Source organism: Barbus barbus, assembly GCF_936440315.1.
Source record: "Barbus barbus genome assembly, chromosome: 45".
Lineage (NCBI taxonomy): Eukaryota > Metazoa > Chordata > Actinopteri > Cypriniformes > Cyprinidae > Barbus > Barbus barbus.
In genome coordinates, this window is record NC_136723.1 from 8,793,888 (window position 1) to 8,814,439 (window position 20,552).

Sequence of the window (20,552 nt, forward strand, 5' to 3'; positions counted from 1 at the left end):
TGGTGACATCAAAACTGTTGATACTCATTAGTTGGAAAAAGTCATGCTCGTATGTGAGTGACTTCCCTTTCTAGTTCTGCTTTAACCCAGTATATATATATATATTAAAAAAATGATTTTTTTTTTTTTTAAATGAACTGATATTTTACCTTTATGAAGGAATATTTTTTCCCATATACTGTCCACTGTCTAGGCCTACTACCTTTGACTGTTGAAATTGTATTTATCATTTCAATTAATTAATTCAGTATCTTAACAACAGAATATCTGAACAATATCATGTTAGATAACATATAAAAACGGAGGAATCATTTTTGCTCATTTTAAATGCCAAACAGTCAGCTTATCTTAGCCATTCTGAGTCTGGCCCTGACTATAATGTTACACAGCTTGCATCTTATTTATATTACGTAACGCATTAGGTTATCTTTTCCACATATTATTAATAATGGGTCACCAGAAATGTCGTAAAAGACTAGTTATAACAGTATCTTACCCTCTGCTCTCTTCTTTTTATAGCAAGTCTTCATAATCGTTAGCTTAGACACTTTTTTATGTGGACCTTTTTCCGCCATCAAAAAAAATTATTTATTTATTAGTAAGCATTAACATAAACCTAGGTCACTGTAGCCATGGACTGGTGCACAACAAATACATACATGATTTGTTAGATATCATACAAAATGTTACATTTCTGACTCTACAGAACATTACTACTATATTTCCTTGCAAATGAACAGACTGCATATTTACAGCCAGTGTCTTTTAATCAAAAATATGAATACAAAGTGTTTTCATGTCTGCTGACAGTAAATAGTCATAAATACAGAACAGTTTGAGGTTGCCCAGTCTGCAGATGACAACAAAGATGGACATGGGTACAGACAATAAAAATAGTTAAATAGTTTGTGCTTGAAAAACAGTCAGTCGCACTGTTGAGTACATACAACATACTTAAAAATACAGTAGTGGTTTAAAAAGCATTCATGAAAATAAGAAACACTACAACATGATTTTTGGCTTACTTACAGATGCGCTATTGTGATTTATTGTATGGTCTGTTATAGCCTACTTAAAGTAACCATGAACTGTCATTCGCAACCCATTTTACTTCCATATGACGACGCATTTCTGAAATGTTCAGTGATGTGCATTAAGAAAATAAATTGTGTTTCACCGGTGCATTTATTTCCTGGAAACTGGATGTTTTAGCCTTATGACCTTCATTTGCAGCCTAATAATGCCTGTCATTTTTTCTTAAGCTACCATTGTTAGAAATGTGTCAGCTTTAACTGTAGTAGCCCTAGCAGTGCTTTGAAACAATGCTGATAAGAATGACAAGAAAAACGAATATCCCCACATCAACAACCATCAACAGGAACTCTTTGGTTTAAACCAGAAAAAAATCATGAATTTCTTGGCTGCAAAATTATGAAATGACGACAGACCTAGAATGAGAAGTAAATACCTTATTTACAGTAAGGTAAAGGAATGTTTATAATTACAGTTTACATATTCAGTACAATACATTAGTTTTAAAAATCATCATGTGGTACAAAAACGCTATATAAATAAAGATACCACCAAATTATACACTTCTAAATTGAAAAAAGCTACCTCACATCTCTATAACAACACGGGTTTCTTTCTAAATATTTGGCCAAAAAATATTTAAAGGCAAATGTAGCAACTTAAGTCGCATTTTAAGTGATGCTAACATATGCTGCTATGAAACATATGCTATCCACCTTCATTTTAACATAAGAGTAGGTGTAGCCATTCAAACTAGACCGCTTATTTCCGCATTGAAAAACAAGGTGGACTGATTGCATGTTAAACATATGTAAACGGAATTATTCATGAGTGTCTGTAAATAATGTGGAATTGACCTTTCATTTGTTTTCATCAAGGCAAGTTAGAGAAATAACAATCAGTACAGCAGTAACAACAAAAAGAACAAATCAAATAAACTGAAAAAGTCAATAATTCAAATCGTGCTGTCAAACGATTAATCGCATCCAAAATAAGTTTTTGTATACAACACATATTTACATGCATATATTTATATTCATAATTTATATGATATATAAATCTATTTAATATATAAACATTATATTTTTCATAAATATATACATGCATGTGTGTGTATTTATATATATATACACATATTATGCAAACAAAAACTTTGATTTGGGATGTGATTAATCGCAATGAATCGTTTGACGGCACCAAATTCTTTTTTTTGGTCAGCGTCCTTTTGTTTACAGTTAAGCAAGTTCCACTTAAGAGAAAGTAGAGGATTTTCTGTAATACTTTGAACAGTAAAAAACTATAAAACAATAAAATGATAAAATAAAATCGTTCCAATTCATCCTTTCCAATGTGCTTCAGTTTCAGTTTGTGGGACCGCAGACATGATGTCCTCTTCAGAAATCCAGCAGAAATGTTTGGTCCTACACAAGAGAGCCAGCCTGGTTTTGTGCTGGCACCATGATGGGTACCCCTCCCATGCGGGAGATGTTGGCAGCAGTTACGGTGGTGGGCAGCACGGGCGGACGTGGAATCTGAGGCTGGGCGAAGGCTGGCCGGGGCACTGAGGTGTGCTGGGAGCCTCCATTTGTGCTGGGGGGTCCCGAGGGTCCACAGGGCGGGATGGGGTTGGTGATGTAGCCGGGCCACGTGCGCTCCAGGGTAGCGTCTGCTGGAGGCTGCGAGCGGTAGCCGGCTGTGCTGCCCGTAGCTGTGAGGATGGACGCGGTGTCAGAGTGAGGGTAGTGGTGGTGGTTCTGGGTGTCTCTTGGGTAAGAGCTGGTGTGAATGGAGGACAGGGTGCCGTTTTTAGAGATGATGTCAGATCCAGTGCCACTCTTGGCCCATGAGACACGTTTGGGAGCTTGAGCATCCTCTCTGTAACACAAAAACACTTAGTGTCAACACAAGTTAGAAATCATTAAATCAATCAATACGTCATAATTATCTTACTTGATATCATTGGCTAAATCCTCCTCTGTGTCTTTCCGTCTTGTCCACATGAAGACGAGGAAGAGAATGATGAGGATGAGAGCCACAATACAACCAACCGTGACACCAGCGATCATCCCAGCATTAGTCGCTGTAGGAAAAGTTAATGTACACTTTTTATCTTCAGACAACTTAAATGACTAAACATTAAGTATGCAATACAACCATTTAAAAAACAGTAAGATTTCATTTTTGGTCCCACTTTATATTAGGTGGCATTCACTACTGTCACATGACCCTTCAGAAATCATTCTAATATGCTGATTTGCTGCTCAAGAAACATTTCTAATAATCAATGTTGAAAACAGTTGTGCTGCTTAATATTTGTGTGGAAACTGTAATAAAGAAAGTTAGTGTCATGTTAAAAAATGTCTTCACTGTCACTTTTGATCAATTTAATGCATCCCTGCTGAATAAAAGTATTAATATTTTTGAACTCTTATGTAATGAGCAAACAACAGTACGTACATGTGATGACCTCCAGGTTGATGTAGCACGTCTCCGATCCTACAGAGTTGGATGCAGTGCATATGTATTTCCCTGACATATTACTGCTCAGATTGTTCAGCTTTAATGTTCCTGCTATTTCATCTACGAAAGTATGAGAGTAAAGTCAGACTTGCATGATTACTTTTTGAATTTTTTTATTATGCAAATAAAGAATGTGACCGTGTTTACATGTGCCAAATACAGAATCCCATGGACCAAACATAACATAAGTAAAAAATATAGGCAAAGTAAAGAAGGTATATAGAATCACTTGGTCAAACAAGCATATATACTGATAGCCAACATTACAAGTCTGTTCTGATTAGCTCCTGTATTTGCATTCATATGTCTGAGAGCATGCGTGTGTGTGTGTGTGTGTGTGTGTGTGTGTGTGTCATTGTGCCAAGGGTTCCGGGAGGAAGCATACAACTGAAATAGTACCTTAACAGATTAATAACAGATATAAGTAGTATAACTTATAAAAATAAAAAATAAATAATAAATGTTATTCGAAACAATAATAATAATAATAATAATAATAATAATAATGATTTGATTAAGACTGGGAAAGGGTGGAGGACAATGAAGAGGACAGGTAATAATAATAATATTAATAATACTAATAATAGTATTAAATTATAAATTAGTAAATGTTTAAACATGGGGGGGGTTTGCCTCTGATCCCGCCTTGACTTGCATGATTACAAAAATAATTCAACCAGAGATTAGAAATATTCAAATATTTGAAATAGAGATCACAGTGTCACAGTAACTGATAAAATATTGCTATCTGAATGCCAGCGATGTTTATCCAAGATATCGAAGGATTTGATTACAGTGACTCAAGAATTACATAACAAAGGTCAATAAATATATGGTTTTAAGGTTTAATCTCAGCCCAAACGGTTTCCTCGTCATGCTTAAAAGATTAGTTTAACCAAAAATGAAAATTCTGAAATTATTTACTCACCCTCATGATGTTCAAAACATACAGTCAAACCAAAAATGATTCAGACACCAGATATAATTTGATATTTTTTTACTAGTGGGTGCAGGACACTATAGTCATTTATGTAAGAGAGGATAGCAAAATAAAGTAAACTGTGGCATATTATACCCAAAAATTCTTCATACAGTGGACTACCAGTCAAATTTGGGACCAAAAATTATTCACTTTGACCTGACCATGTTTTGCTTAAGTGTATTTTCTTTAATTGCTAATATGAACTTTTTACACCACAGACTGAACAAAATTAAGCATTGCTTGCTAACTGGTTGACCTAAATTGGTATTATCTAATTGTGTGCTTAAATTTAACAGCTGACAGCCGTTCACCCCAATTCATTACAAACATTCTATCAAAGTTCTATCTAATATTCCTCCCACAGTTTCGGTTGCGACTGTATCCAGAGTCACGTAAATGACTTACTAAAGTATACTTTCATGCTACTTTCTCAGTGGCTGGGACATTCTTCAAAAATTCACCCCTTTCCACAGAAGAAATAAAGTCATATGAATTTAAAACAACATTAGGGTGAGTAAATTTTAATTTTTGGAGAATCATGTAAATGTTAATGCATGCTAATCGAAAGGAGAATTATTTAAGGAGAATGAAGAATATATTATTTAAATATATTCTTGCGTCTTGGACACACAGACAGACTCACTTTGTGCGGGAGGGAAGAAGACCTCTGAATTGGGGCTGGTCTTGGTCCACTTGTATACTGGTGCAGGTTTACCATCATCAGAGTTACAAGCCAGAGTGATGTTCCCTTTAAGAACAGGCCTTCCTTTAACTTGACAAACTGGCACTGAAGGAGGGACTGAAAGAGACAGGATGGGCTGTGTGATGTTAAATCCAGAAAACACTGGCCTGTGTCACAGAACAAGCATCTGACATGTACACATGCATGTATGTTTTATGACCATGCATGTGTGCACCACAGTGTGGCAGTAAGTACACACCTTTAACATTGAGGGTGAGCTCTCCGGTGAGTCCTGGGACGCCCGGGATAATGACCTGGCACATGTACTTCCCTGAGTCTGATGCTTTGGTGTTGTTAATGTACAGGGACACGTCAGTGTTGGGCATATTATGAATAAAACCAACTCGACCTGCAAACTGGGAAGTGCTATGACTTACATCTCCACCGGCGTATGAGATAATCTAAAGAAAGACAAAGAAGAGGGTGAAAGGCATTAAAATTACAAATGAGGTATGAATAGATGATAACAATTCAGGAGGTTTAAGATGAAATATTGTTCACAGTATACAGGTATATTTATTCATTACATTTTATTAACACAATTTTACACAAACACCACTTTCAATTAATTATTCAATAAAGTATTGAAAATATAAACATTAAATAATTACATATAAACAGATGGGAGTATTAATATATAAACAAACAAACAAAGTGTTTGGACGTTTATAATGAAACCTATGGCAAAAACTGCTCAGGCAAGCAGCTGGAAATGTCTAAACTGTGTAAAACACATTCCATTTAAAAAAATGGAATGATGTAAGATCATCAATCTGTTAGAGACAGGGACAGAATTTCTCCGTGGACAGGTCTAATGGATTCATATCATCTGATTCCTCAGTGTGCAGATTTAATCTCAATGGAAGAAAATGCAGGATAGAGGATTTTACAATCTGCAGATAATACGTTTCTTACGGAGTAATGAGGTGCTGTGTAATGCAAAATGAAAGACAATTGCTGCCAAGAGTGGACATTTCAATCCCAGTATTATACTAGCTCTTAAGGTAAGATGATCTGAGCTTGCAGGTAATATGAGATACAAGTCTGCTTTGATGATTCACATGACTTCTTGTGCTTTCAATATGGTTAACACAAAAAAAAAACAAAAAAAAAGTGATTCTGTGATAGACATTTGTCGACATTTGATCAACATTATGTAACTCAATTAAAACTAAAACATAAAAAAAGTGATGTTTTTTTTTTTTTAATCAGTCCAGAATAATATTTCTGTCTCTGCCATTCATAATCCAAAACATAACATGCACAGATGGTGCTAAACTTTCTGGCATCTGCACAAAAACTAACAAATGAATATAATCCCACCCATAATACCATACCATTTCGATATCTAATTTGGACTGACATAACATTATCAGAATTCATTATAAATCTATGCTGAATCCCTTCGGTGTACTGCACTGGAAACATGCTGACATGAGTGTTTGAGTATGGGTGATAATGAGGAGCAGGATTTCGTCTGTGTGCACTCTTGACCTCTAGAACTCAAGAGCCTGAGTGATCAGGGACAGAGAGTGACCATTACATTACATCAGCGGTATGTCATGTTACGTTCTGATCCACCATGAGAGAAATTACGATTTTTATGAAACTATGAAATCAGATTGAAAACAGCCAATATATGCACTTGACCCAAGATACTACACTCCTTAAATTGCTGAGCAACCTAGTTAATTAACTATATTACTTATAGGCCCGTTTCACAAACTTGTGATTTCATTAGTTTAAACCTGGACTACACCTTAGTTAAATTAAGATATTTAAGCAATTTTTTACAAAAATGCCTTAGAAGAAAACATTAAGTTGTGCATCTTGACACAGAGCAATGATTCTGACATATTTTAAGATATTTTCAGTTGAGACAGCTCAAACATGCATTTTAGTCTGGGACTAGCTTAAGCATTGGATAAAGCCTTTATTACTGTGTGAATATTTGTATTCATATTTCATAGTTTACAGAGTATTTTTTGTCTCTCATCTCAACAAAGAGCCCTATTTAATAATAAAAAATATAAATTATTAAGAGATTACAATTATTTCTTACCTTAAATATTACTTGTTTATTACTAGCTAAAAGCACTTTATGAGAATTAAAAATATTGTGTTTTAATATGACAACCTAAATTATGCTACTACTTCTACTACTACTATTATTATTATTATCATTACTAAATTCTATGTATATCTAACTGCTCATTGTCTCAGTCTGCTGTACACAGTCTTTGCACTACCTTGGGGTTTTATTTTAATCCTACTTTTTTTAAATTTAAAAGGTCATTATTTACAAATAAAGTTTTTTGCAGTTCACTTAAGCATTTCTACAGGGTGACAAATAAATTTGTATTAAGTATAAATCGTCAATATAAAATTGTGACATGCTAGGCATATTTTAGAAGAAAATTTCAGACAGCACTTCTTTAAAAATTATTATTTAACTTTTTTGCAGTTCACTTAATATTTCTACAATGTGACAATTCAATTCAATTCTATTCTCTCAATTGAGAAGAACAAAAAAATGCTATAAGTTGATAAAATAATAAAATCGATAACAAATAAATCAATAAAACCATAATTCTGAAAAAAAAAAAAATAATAATTCTGAAGTGTAAAAATATTTTTAGATGAAGTATAGCATGTCACACTGCAGTACACTGCTGTCTCGGTCAACACAAACAAAGACAAACAACATAAGACAGACAGTCACCATTTCTGTGCTGCTGGACATGTAGTTCCAGACCACTGTATTTTTCTCCTCATTCACTCCAGTGTAAGAAGCCTGCAGCACTACAGTCTTCCCTTTGATCACTTCTACATTTTTCTGAGGCAGCTGAAGTTGGGCCAGGTCACCTGGAAAGATAAAGAAAGCATAAATCGATTAACAACCTGAAAAACACTAAATATTTCCATTCAACTCAGCTGACAGCCTACAAGTCCAGGTGTACTCATTTTAAACCCCAATAAAGTCTCCAAAACATTCAGGAGTGACATACACTCCCCCAAATGGAGGTAAACAAGCTGAATCCAGCTGTCCTGGTTGTCAGTTTGATCCGCCAGCTTGGCCGGGATGCTTCGGCTCGGCTCCCAGAGAAACAAATACGCGTTACATAGAGACTCATAAGAGAGAATCTGCTTCTAAAATCCTCTTGTCACTTATGATTTCAGATGAAAGTCTACAGGGAGAAAAACTGGGTGACGCAACCGCCGAGCATCTTGTTTTAGGCTTAGCAGAAGGTACGTGGGAGGGAGAGGGACATTCACAGGCCCACTGCAATGAGCCTCAATGCCACGCGTATGTTGAATTCCCATCACTTAAGTGTAAACCACTAATCCTCAACTAGAATCCTGTTTGTGCTCATCTTTCGGACATTTTATTTTAGCGGGCTGGTCTTTAACCTGATTACAAACTAGCAATGATAGTCAAATTGCTTCCATTGACTCATCAAATAAAGCCATCGCTCAATTCAAAAATGTAACCCATATGTGGGACGGGATCAAATGCTGAATTGCATTATGAATGTATAAAGGAATTAATTAGCTTTCATGGAAAACCTTGATCAACATTTCATCTTAGAGGTCAAAGGGTAAAATAGATTTCTGGCAATGTCTCTTCCAGACTTATCTTGCAATCAGTGTCAGTTCTATTCTTTACCAAAAGAAGAAAAATCTCTCTTAATCCAGTGCTCCAGTATGTCCCCATCTGTCATTTGAAGGCATTGTGGAAGAACAGAGGTCACGGCAGTGATCCAAAGGCAATACCCTGAACTAGTTCCAACTGGACTGTCAAACACTTCTCGGATTGAAAGATTTATAAACAAACATACAGAGATGACAGGCAACATGATTTAATGACGCTGTACCACACGTGATGCAGACTTTGTGTATATATTAATTATATTATTTTAATTTTAGGATAATTTTTATTACTTCTAGTCTTTCTATTGCTACCGAATTGAAATTTAAAAATCCTTGGTAAATTAAATGCATTTCTTTAAAAAAAAAAAAAGAAAAAAAAAAAACCTTACTGACCCCAAACTTTTGAACGATAGCAAATATGAAATATTGAGTATTCATGTCTTTCAAACTCGCATTAATCTATTTTGTAATTAAAACAATTACCAACTTTCTAGCAGGAACACTTTAAATCAATTATATACAAATGTTCATTCACAATCACACAAACTTCTAGAATATTTTCCATAATCTGCATGCCAGGGTACCATACAAAACATGTTAAGCCCTAAGCTGCTTAAAGACAAAAGAAGTTATTATTTTCCATGAACTTTAGAACAAGAGTTGACCTTAACTGTATGACTGCCAACATACCAGTAGAGGGCAGCAAATGCTATGCAATAAACTCTATGCAGTAAATAAGAGCATAGAAGAACCCAAAAAACATGGTGTTTTGTGCACTTCACTACTGAAAATCCTTCATTCAGGACTTATGATGTGTCTATTACCGAGAGAGTCTATGTTTTCAATGCAACTATAATCACTGTGTTTTTCTGCATCTACCAAAGCAGAGCTTCTGAATCATTAGGTGCATTACCCAGCATTCCCAAGTCTTCTCCTCATCTCTAGATCGCTCTACTAAAGCCTCAATAAGAGATTAAACTAGTACTGTAGCTGATGCTCCTGTGTTAGCATCAGCCTCTCTCATTAATCAAAGCACTTTTGGGAGTGTTTTTCTCTCTTGTGAACAGTCTCTCAGATCCACATAAGGATCTTAGCAGTGTTTAAATTCTCCTATTAAACTCAGTTATTGGAAGAGCAACCTCAAACAAACATGAAGCTCTTTATAAGCCACAGGAGGAAAGCATCTGTGCTGCGGATGTGATGTTAAGTTTAGTGTGTGCTAACCAGTGACCAGTTCAAGCAAATGTCCACACTGGTCAGTTAACGATGATAAATGATTCCTCTGGGAAATGTTTTAAGGGATTTTGCTGTTTTGCTTTGAGAATGACAGAGGGGCCAAAGTCTTCAAGCGTAATACCATCACAGCATCTTCTGGTTTAGCTCCTAATGACAAGACATTCCAGTACTGTCCCAATCCCATCAGCCCAATGAGCCTGCAAGTGATTTCTGGCATTATAGTCCTCCAAATCGCACATTTGTGTACACAAATATTTTTACTGATGCAAATGTGCTTTTGTTTGTTCAGTTGTGAACCCCAGAAAGTTCTTAGGACAGGTATGGGCAATGAGAAGAACATGCAGAAAGAGAAAGCAGCTCATGTCAAGTCAAATATTGAATACAGACTTTTATATTTAAGGCTAATGAGAAGAACGGTGTTATAAATCTTCTCACATCATTCCCATGAGTCTGATCTGAATAATATATGCTACTGAGTGGCATGAAGTAAGAAAAGAGATGGAAAGATCATCAGTTAGAGCCACACATGCTGGAGAGGTAATTAGGTGTCAGTCATCAACCAAAAACTCATCCAGTAAGTCACCAGTAATGGTCACAAAAAAATTGGAATAGTGACTGACCACACACACACACACACACACACACACACACACACACACACACACACACGTGTGTACACGGCTGCTCACTAAAACGTAGCATTAACAGCACCATCTATACAACAAAGATGCACGAAGTACAGTGCCAGTATATAAATATTGACATGTCCTATGTTATGTTAAGCAAAACAGACTAGGTACAGACAAAGCGCCATTCAGACATTAAATAGATATAATACAAATAAAACTTATTTGCAGACTATAGCATTCAAAATTTGAGGTCAATAAGATGTTTTTTTTTAAAGAAATTAATAGTTTAGGATGCATTAAGGCTAATTGATCAAAATTATATATTTTTTTAAATACTATATTTGAAATAAATGCGGTTCTTTTGAACCTCCTATTTGAATCCTGAAAAAAAAAAACTTAAAGAAAACAAAAATAACAAAGCAAAACAATTTTTAATAACAATAATTCAATTAATAATAATAATAATACAAATCTTTCTTGAGCACCAAATCTGCACATTAGAATGATTTCTGAAGGATCATGTGACACTGATCACTAGAGTAATGCCAGCTGAAAATCCAGTTTTGCATCACAAGAATAAATTACATTTTAAATCATAATAAAATCAAAACCTATTATTTGAAATGGTAATATTTCAAAAAATTTCATTTTTCATAAAACAAATGCAACCTTGATGAGTATAAAAGACTTCAAAAATATATATATATTTTAAATTGTACTGATCCAAAACTTTTGAATCGTTAACTACATAAATCAACAAATAAATAAAAATGTATTTCTAATCAAACAACTCACTTTGGTTATATAAAGACAGATAAATCACCACATTTACAGTATATACTTGTACTCTGAGACTCTCAAACATAATGTGATTGCATGTCATTTATCTGTGATATGCAAGTGCTAAGTTATTAATTAAAAAATGTTATGCACCGCACCCGTTTAACATCAGCTGAGCCTAAAGTTTCTATGTGGAACATTTAGCTGAAAACCATCTAATTTCTGTGATAACCCCATCATTCTAAAGTGCTGCGCTAACATAAATCAAGACTCTTAGTAATTATGTTGTGCATAGCTTAAGCAAAACAATGGGTTTAATGTCCTTTATGGTCTCAGATATTAACCTGAAATTGAACAAGAAACCAAAAATGACCCTATTTTCCTTTTTTGATAAATGTTCCTGGTCTTATCGTGAAAGATTCAGTGAGAAACAAAAGGTAATACCTTTTACCCAATTACCCAAACTGACCTTCCTTTATGGGTGACAAAACCAAACCCTCTTAATTTTAAATCCCACGCCTCCAACTACTATTTTACTCATGTAGAGACACTTTTCACAATTCAGTCAAGTCCCGCCCTACATTATCATCTCACTGAACATCCTGTTTCACTCTAAAATGTCACATTATGAATGTTATTAAAATCATGTTGACTTTAAATGTAACTTTCTTGAGGGAATCATGGATAACATGATTCACGAAGACATAAACATGGCAAGTAGATCACAACGTGAAGTTGCTCCCATGCGTATGCTTATGTGCATGATGTTGATGCTTTTAATTGCAGGAAGAGCACTATTTATTTTTTTGGAAGTTGGCACTAGGCTATGATAAAGAGTTCGGGAAAGGCCTTTGATGCATCTGACGGTTTGCGTGGATGCCAAGCATTGGGTGGAGGCCAGAACTTCCTGTCCTAACTATCTACACTGCAAAGTTACCGTTAAAGCATTCCTGCCCTGGTTCTTCAGTCAGATCTGAGACCGAAGGCCTTTTTAAGATGAGTTAACACCCAAAATGATTACAGATGCTCTGGCAAAATGAGTCAAATGAAAATGACAAATCTAATCTCGACTATAAAGACTATAAAGCGCACTGCAGATCTGAGAGATTGACTGATGGTTTTCTTCATGTCACTGACAAAACCTTTATGAAGTGGTTTAGTAATGAACACTGGATGTGGTAGGGAGGATCTCATTTGTGTGCCTTCAGGGAAAATTACTATCTGAGGGACAGAAATTGAATATGCTGAGTAAAGGATACCCAACACAGCAGTGCGAAAGTCTACTTAAAGCCTGAAAAACACACGTTTAAACTACTTAAAAGTTTTTTTTTCATTCTATATCATAGACAGATAACATAGAATGATGTTCTCAGTGTCCTAATTACAAGATATAATAAATAATTAATACTATTACTGGTCTGAAGAATGGAAAAACATCTAGGTGGCATTACTGTCTGGAGGTTTTGAGAGTATTTCTATTTTTTAGCTTTTATTTTTATTTCCCACACAGGATGCCCTTTTGAGGTCATATGAGAAAAAAACAAAATATAAAAGTTATGTTTTTAAGAACCTATGTGTTGTAAATGTATAGATTTAAAAGATTTCTTCTTCTAGAGGCTTGAATTTGAGCATCGTCTGTCACCTTTTCCAAAAAAAACCTCCTCATCTGACAAGAAAACTCTTATTCCCTTGTCTCATTTTGACTTTCTCTCTCTTGCTACTGCCATTTTTCTTTCCAATGTCCTCTTCTCCTCTCTATTATCTCTTGGTAATTACAGACAATGCTTGAAAGTGGATAGAGAGCATCAGTTCTATCAAACTGTGACTGTTTGGTTCATTTGAGAAATATTTGTAAGTCATTAGTTTAATTGCAGAAGTAAGATTGCGTGTTATCCACATTATCTGTGGCGTAAGAGAGGGCCATGCGGGTGGATGTGATGATGAAAAGGAATGATAAGAGTCTCTGCAATCGACTTTAGTGCAGCTCAAGGTTGATTGAAGCAGTAATGAGGGTGCAGAGAGAAATCCGATTCATGTGGATGGTGAAAAATGGACAGGCAATAACTGCAGTCTGACTCCATATTAAGACAACCTAAAAAAATGCTTTCTACAAAGTCAGAATTGGTGAAAAATGGGAAGGTAAGGAAAGGAACATGTGTTAGTCATATTTTAGCCACAATTTAGGAGTCACAGTGTGTGTGTGTGTGTGTATGTATATACAGTATATATATATATATATATAATGCACACACACACCTTTTTTAAAGATTACTTATATAATCATTGGATTCACCAAAAAAAAAAAAAAAAAAATATTCATTCATTTAAAAAAAACATGCACATATGCTTTTCTGCAACCAGTTACTCTTGTTCTTTAAATTCTGGCTGTTGCATTTTGGGTGAGAAGCACTGGGCTGACACTGACATATAAGGGCAACGCTGGAAGTGAAGACAGAGTCTAAGTCCAGTGTTTTCCTGTTTCCTTCTTTCCCGTTTCCTGTGCATTGTGTTAAAACATGGATACAGGAAAGAGAGCTGGGCCAGATAAGACAAAGACTGGGATACACTCCAACAGCACAAAGGAAGCAGGGTCACACACACACACCTGCATCTCCATCTAAGATCCTGAAATAACTTCAATATAAGCCCATGTTGCTCCTGCATCAATCGCTGGGCTCAGGATGCTCCTCTGGCCCAGATCTGATCGCTTCAACGCAGTGACTGACAGCTGGGAGTCGAATCTGTACAATACTGAGAGGTGCCAGGTGATCTGTCCAGAAGACACTGGATTAACATGATGAATTGTGCTGGGATTACCCTGTATTTTACAGGAGCCACAAAATGTGATCATCTGTGACACACAAACCTCATGCCTTTAATCTGATTCAGAGACGCCGCCTATCATCTCAGTTTAAGGCTGTATTAATCAAACCTCACACCACTGCTGTCATAAGTGACACAAACCCGTTACTGACAGCTGAAATGAAAACTCCCATGCTAATAAAGTGCACTGAATAAATTAAAGAATTGTAGGAGGGTCACAGTGGTGTTTGATGCATTAAATTGATCAAACGGACCACAGAAAGTATCAAAGGTGACATTAAATATAAAAAAAATATATTTTAAATAAATACTGCTCTTTTGAATTTACAATCAATTTCAATATAATCACGGTTTCCACAAACAGCAAACAGCAAATTATATTAAACAGCAAAATTGTTTTCAACATTGATAATATTAAGAAATGCTTCTTAAGCAGCAAATCAGCATATGAATGATTTCTGAAGGATCATGTGACACTGAAGACTGGAGTAATGACGCTGAAGATTCTGTTTTGCAATCGCTGGAATAAATTATATTTTAAAATATATGTAATTAAAACCAGTTATATTAAATTGAAATAATATTTCACAATATTGCTGTTTTACTGTATTTTTCATCAAATAAATGCAGCATAAGAGAGCAAATTCAAATTCAAATTTTATTTGTCACATACATATACATACATAGTACGACATGTAGTGAAATGTATTGTACGACTGTCCAACAAATTGTCCAACAAAATTAAGAAAAACCTCAAGTTTACAAAAATACAAATAGAAAAAGTACAGTAAACATATATACAGAAATAAACTAGCAATAAAATAAAATAACAAATAGATATGAGAATAAAAATAGATATGAAGAATAAAAATAGAATATGATTCTATATAGATTCTATAAAAAGTTGGTATAAACGTAAATATTTTCAAAATATATATATAGCATAAGATAGTTTTTTTTTTAAACATTAAAAATATCCTACCAGTCCCAGTGTATTTTATATTTTGAACAAAATAAAAATATTAGTGCCGTCAAGCGATTAATCTAAAATGAAAAGTTTTTGTTTACATTATATATGCAAGTGTACAGTGTTTATTTATTATGTATATATAAATACACATACAGTATATATATATATAGAAAATATTTACGTTTATACATTTATATATTCATATTCTTATATTTTATATTAAATATAAATATTTTTAATATATAAAAATTATTTTTTTCTTACACATGCATGTGTTTTTGTATTTATATATACACATAATAAATATACAAAGCATACACAAAACTTATTTTGGATGCGATTAATCGTTTGGCAGCACAAAAAAAATCTAATAATGTATCAAATAAAAAAATATTTTCTATAGTTAATTTATATTCATATTATAATAATTTCTTAAAACCAATTATCCATAATTGATGGCAATAAACTAATAATAATTTATGTTATGTGGTGTTAGATAATGACAAAAATTTATCTATGTAGTGAATCATAATGCAATTCCTGTGTCCATCTCCTGAAATGCAGCTGCAAGAAAAGTATGCCAAACTATCTTGCGAACGTAAAATTAAGAATTTTGCATTGATAATTAAGCCACATTCTGGGGATAAATGTCCAAAAACGAATTACCCATCTGTGAAGACGACGTAATTACCATAGAGCTCCGGCCGTCTAAATCTTATGGAAAACAGTGCAGATAAATCAATGAGACCAAAGCCTTATCTCTACACTCTGCAGAGCTAGTGTATTAGGAAAGAGATACGGCTCAGTCTAGGATGGATGTGGTTTATCAGACTGAGTTTGAGGAGCAGTATGGACTTTTCGATTAAGACTTGCATTTCAACGTGGTTGTTACATACGTCAGATGCTTGACCACAGCAATAGATAAAGCTTCTCTGGTAGGCTGAGTGAGGCATTAATCTTAAATTGACATGAGAACCGATAAAACAAATGTTTGTTGAGCTGAATAAAGAAACTCTTGGCCTGAATACCACCAGATAGAAAAACATACAGCTTTCTTTATGCCGCCCTTTATCATTGTGAAACAAAGTACTACAACAGTGCTACTTTACAATTATTTAGTATTTTAGGGTGGAAAATGTCAGTTTCGAGCCAAACATATCTGCAATAAAATTAGCAACACCATCAGAAAGGCCGAGTATCATAGGGGATGGATTACATTACACTCTCAGAAGACTTAACATTCCCACACAGTGTCAGTTCAGTTTAGCAACGCTGTCACAAAAATACACACAGCCCTGATCTGCTACTCCAATTCCACTTTTAAACCAGTCTTAAAAAGACACAAGGCCATATCTGATGAGTAAAGCTCATAATAGGGGAAGCTGGAGGGCCAAAGGAATGGGCATGAACAGCAACAGCAGGTCGTGATGTTATGTTTGGCCGTAATTAATCATCTCTGTTTTGTGTTTTTGATTCTGAGGAGCTCTGATTAACCCGAGGATCAACAGAAACAAACAGAAGCAGAAAGGATGTGGATCCTGTGGCACATCTCGACACACAGACGCACACACGCATGCACGTCCTGGGGCCAGTCACGTTTCCTTCTGCTGAGGTCGCGCCTGTGATCAAACTCTCAAGCTGTGTCTAAAACAGCATATTCCCAGCATGAATGCTGGTGGCCACTTGAATACAGAGAAAAACAACCAATGAGAATAGAGCAAAACTATTTGATCTGAAAACAAGGAGTTATGAAAACACAGTCCCTGAGAGAACAGTGACGACCGGTTTATGGAAAAATAACAATTTATAGAGTGTCACCACCCTTGACAAAACTCCTGCAGGGAACAGTTTCAGCCACAGATAAAACTCCCGTAAGTCCCAGTAAAAAACAAAATCACAAGAGATAACACTGTTATTCTTTATCAAAAGGAAAATTCCATGTAATTTCAACTTAATGTTTATGGATCACTAAATAAGTAAGCTGGATGGTTTAAAAGCATAATCATTTTCGTGCTATGCCTGATAACTGTTAAATGATGTTATCTAAAATGTAAAAATATGGAAAATGTGCAAAAAAACGGCAGCAAACAAAGTGTGCCGAAATATGCAATAAAGAAAAATGACCCCCATTGGTATAAAATAAAATGGAATAAAATGGTATTCAGACCCCCATTTTAATGGTCTGAATACTTAGGACCATGTGATATTTCAGTTTTTCTTTTTTAATAAATCTGCAAAAATGTCAACAATTCTGTGTTTTTCTGTCAACATGGGGTGCTGTGTGTACATTAATGAGGAAAAAAAATGAACTTAAATGATTTTAGCAAATGGCTGCAATATAACAAAGAGTGAAAAATTTAAGGGGGTCTGAATACTTTCCGTACCCACTGTATACAGTAAATGAACATACTTTCCAGAAGGCCAACTGTTGAAGCCATTTCTATGGAAGTAGTAATATTTTGAGTTTATTTAGTAAAATCTGAGAAAAAAACCTGTGTTGCAAATGAAACGTAGAAATTGGAATGTAAACAGTTAGCCAGTGATGTAGCATAACGTAATTTGATTGGCTGTTAGATTTAGTATGAAAGAAATAGAACCCTGCGAATCAGTCAGAAGCCACTGGACTTTTGAGCAAAACAGTCTTTTGACCTATGCAAAACTGCACAGTTAATTTGTAAGAAAAGTAAATAGATAAAGATTTATAATTAAACAGTCAAACGAAGAACTTTGGATTCAAGACTTTTATTCACTGACGTTTTGTGTTGAGTACAAAAGAACTTTGAAGTCCTAAGCTAGAAAGTGAGTCGGCTTATTGCGCTCTTATACCAACAATTCACTAAACATGTTTTTATTGGTCTTATGAAGTATTCTAATTTGTTGAGATGGTGAATTGGTGGGTTTTTGTTAAATGTGAGCCTAAATCATCACAATTAAAAGAACCAAAGACTTAAACTACTTCAGTCTGTGTGCACTGAATTTATTTAATTTACGAGTTTCACAATTTGAGTTGAATTACTGAAATAAATTAACTTTTCCACGACATTCTAATTTATTAAGATGCACCTGTATATACACATACATATCACACACACACACATATATATATAAATTATAATTTATTCTATAATAATTGACAAATTGAATGTTTGTATGCATTATATAGCCATTCAGTTGAAAACAACCCAGAATATTCCTTAACAACTGAAGGGAACGGCTCTATTTAAAACAGCAGACTTAGTTCAAATCTTTTATATCTTTTGCCTCAATGTACCTGAAATCATAAAAGCAGGCTTTAGTTCATAGCTGATGAGAGTTCTCTAGGATGAGAGTTGCTGAAATCGCGTTTGGTCTCGTACTGTATCGTGTATCTTGTCAGTGTTTGCACTTGCTTGGCCATTTGTAGTTGATAAACAGGAAAGTGGGTCCAGCTGAATTGAAATGATCATTTGTTGGATTGGTATAATAAAGGTTATTATACCGCGGCAGCGGTCGCGGCAGTCGTCGTGTGAAGCCCTCTTAGTGTGAAGACCAAAGAGTGTAAAGACCATCGACTCTACCGTGCGACTCCACCGGGCAGGGACACCGGCAAGGGATAGTAGTAGCTTTTTATTAAATTTTTTCATTGATATGTTTATTATTGAAATGTTGTTGTTATATGCATGTGTCAATTTTATTTAATTTCTTTATTTTCTTAAATATGTGGGTAGATAGTATTTATAGAGTTGTAACTTTTTAGTTTTAGTTACTTTTTCTTATTTGTAAGTCGCTTTGGACAAAAGCGTCTGCTAAATGACAAAAGTAAAGTAAGTAAGTAAGTAAGCTGATGCCACAGATGAGTAACAGCAGTGATGTCATCATCTTTTCATGTCACTGACAGGTGGTCCAACTCTAGATGTAATATATGCTATCAAATTGCTCATGGGTTAATCATGATCTAGACACAGCTTTACCACCGCTATGGGCTTGATAGCAGTCATGCATAACAAATCTCATTAGAGGTTTGCTGATCTAGGATCATATTTGTGGTGTTTATACCAGTTCAGGTGATTGCATTATGACACAGGAACGTTACCTGTGTCATAATCCTTTTACTTGTGTTGCTAGAGAAGTTTGATCCAGGCCATGGGCTCAAGGGGAGCTGTTATTGAGATAAATATGCCTCTCAATCAGGGGTTTTTACGCATCAGGAGTTACCCAGCAGGTTTTGAATATGACACTCAGCCAGCGCTGATCTCATAAAAGCAAATTCAAAGCAAAAACCAAATCCAGCCCTGACTTCAAAGTGTTTTAAAAAATAATTCCTGACATTGACTGAAATCTGTGTTCCCCAGCACTGATGTAACAAATCCAGATTTTTAAATAACGGACTTCAAGGACTCTCAAACATGTCTATAATTTTTTTATATAAAATACTACTTATATAAAATAATAAGAAAAATACAAAATGTAAAAATGTAATTAATTTAAAAAAAATTTTTTTTTTACAAAAAAATAAGACAAATGATATGAAAAAGATCAAATAAATTAAAAAGATAAAAAAATAAAACTTTTAAAATAAATATTTAAATAAAAAGCAAAAAAAAAAAAAAAAAAATTCCTCCATAAATCCACTTGACTCTTCAGGGAAACACATCAGAAAGCATCTCAGTGTGATTTTTGTCAAGAGCTATCTGGTGAAAGGCTTCCACAGAAAAGTTATTTGCACTTGAGTGCACAGTCTGACCTTGAACAGCCATGAGTTCAAAATGAGAAATGGACCGACACAGCGGTCCACCAGGACCATCTAAGCATTTATCTGCCTCCTGTTGAGAATGAGTGCTAAGAGAGAGTGAAACTGTGTACTACACACTTCTGAAGGCACAGAAATGCAGCAGGACAAGCCTCACGGTTGCACCTGAACATGTCATCTCCTTCATGCCGCCCCACAGCAAGTCTTTTTGCAATTCTCATTTGGGGTAACTGCAAGAGATTGCGTGTTTGTCCACTGGACCGACAATAAGCTCTGACTTGCCTTAGCTATTGGATTTGACCCTTATTTCAGAGTTTGAGTGTTTGGTCAACATTTCCAGAGTAAATATTAAACCTAATAAGAGGTTTTTTCCACAGGGAGAGAGAAGTAGGTTTTAAAGGATACCCAGAAATGAATGCACATGTTCCTGAAAATGTGTGTTAAGTATTTGCAAATAT

At 34.8% G+C, this 20,552-nt stretch overlaps 1 protein-coding gene across 2 annotated transcripts in view; it reads right to left on the minus strand.

The window, feature by feature from the left end:
• Nucleotides 1-751: 751 nt before the first annotated feature.
• Nucleotides 752-20,552, minus strand: part of LOC306863767 (endothelial cell-selective adhesion molecule-like) — a 40,856-nt gene continuing 21,055 nt past the window's right edge. Inside the window, exons 2-7 of one of the 2 annotated variants that reach the window (XM_079407317.1) lie at nucleotides 7,999-8,141; nucleotides 5,476-5,677; nucleotides 5,178-5,333; nucleotides 3,490-3,612; nucleotides 2,983-3,112; nucleotides 752-2,907 (exon numbers count right to left, since the gene is read on the minus strand). In XM_079407317.1, coding sequence (XP_079263443.1) covers nucleotides 2,454-2,907; nucleotides 2,983-3,112; nucleotides 3,490-3,612; nucleotides 5,178-5,333; nucleotides 5,476-5,677; nucleotides 7,999-8,141 — 1,208 coding nt within the window. In that variant the 3' untranslated portion in view covers nucleotides 752-2,453. The remainder of the gene's footprint in view (nucleotides 2,908-2,982; nucleotides 3,113-3,489; nucleotides 3,613-5,177; nucleotides 5,334-5,475; nucleotides 5,678-7,998; nucleotides 8,142-20,552) is intronic. The other variant, XM_079407318.1, reaches the window with a different exon arrangement.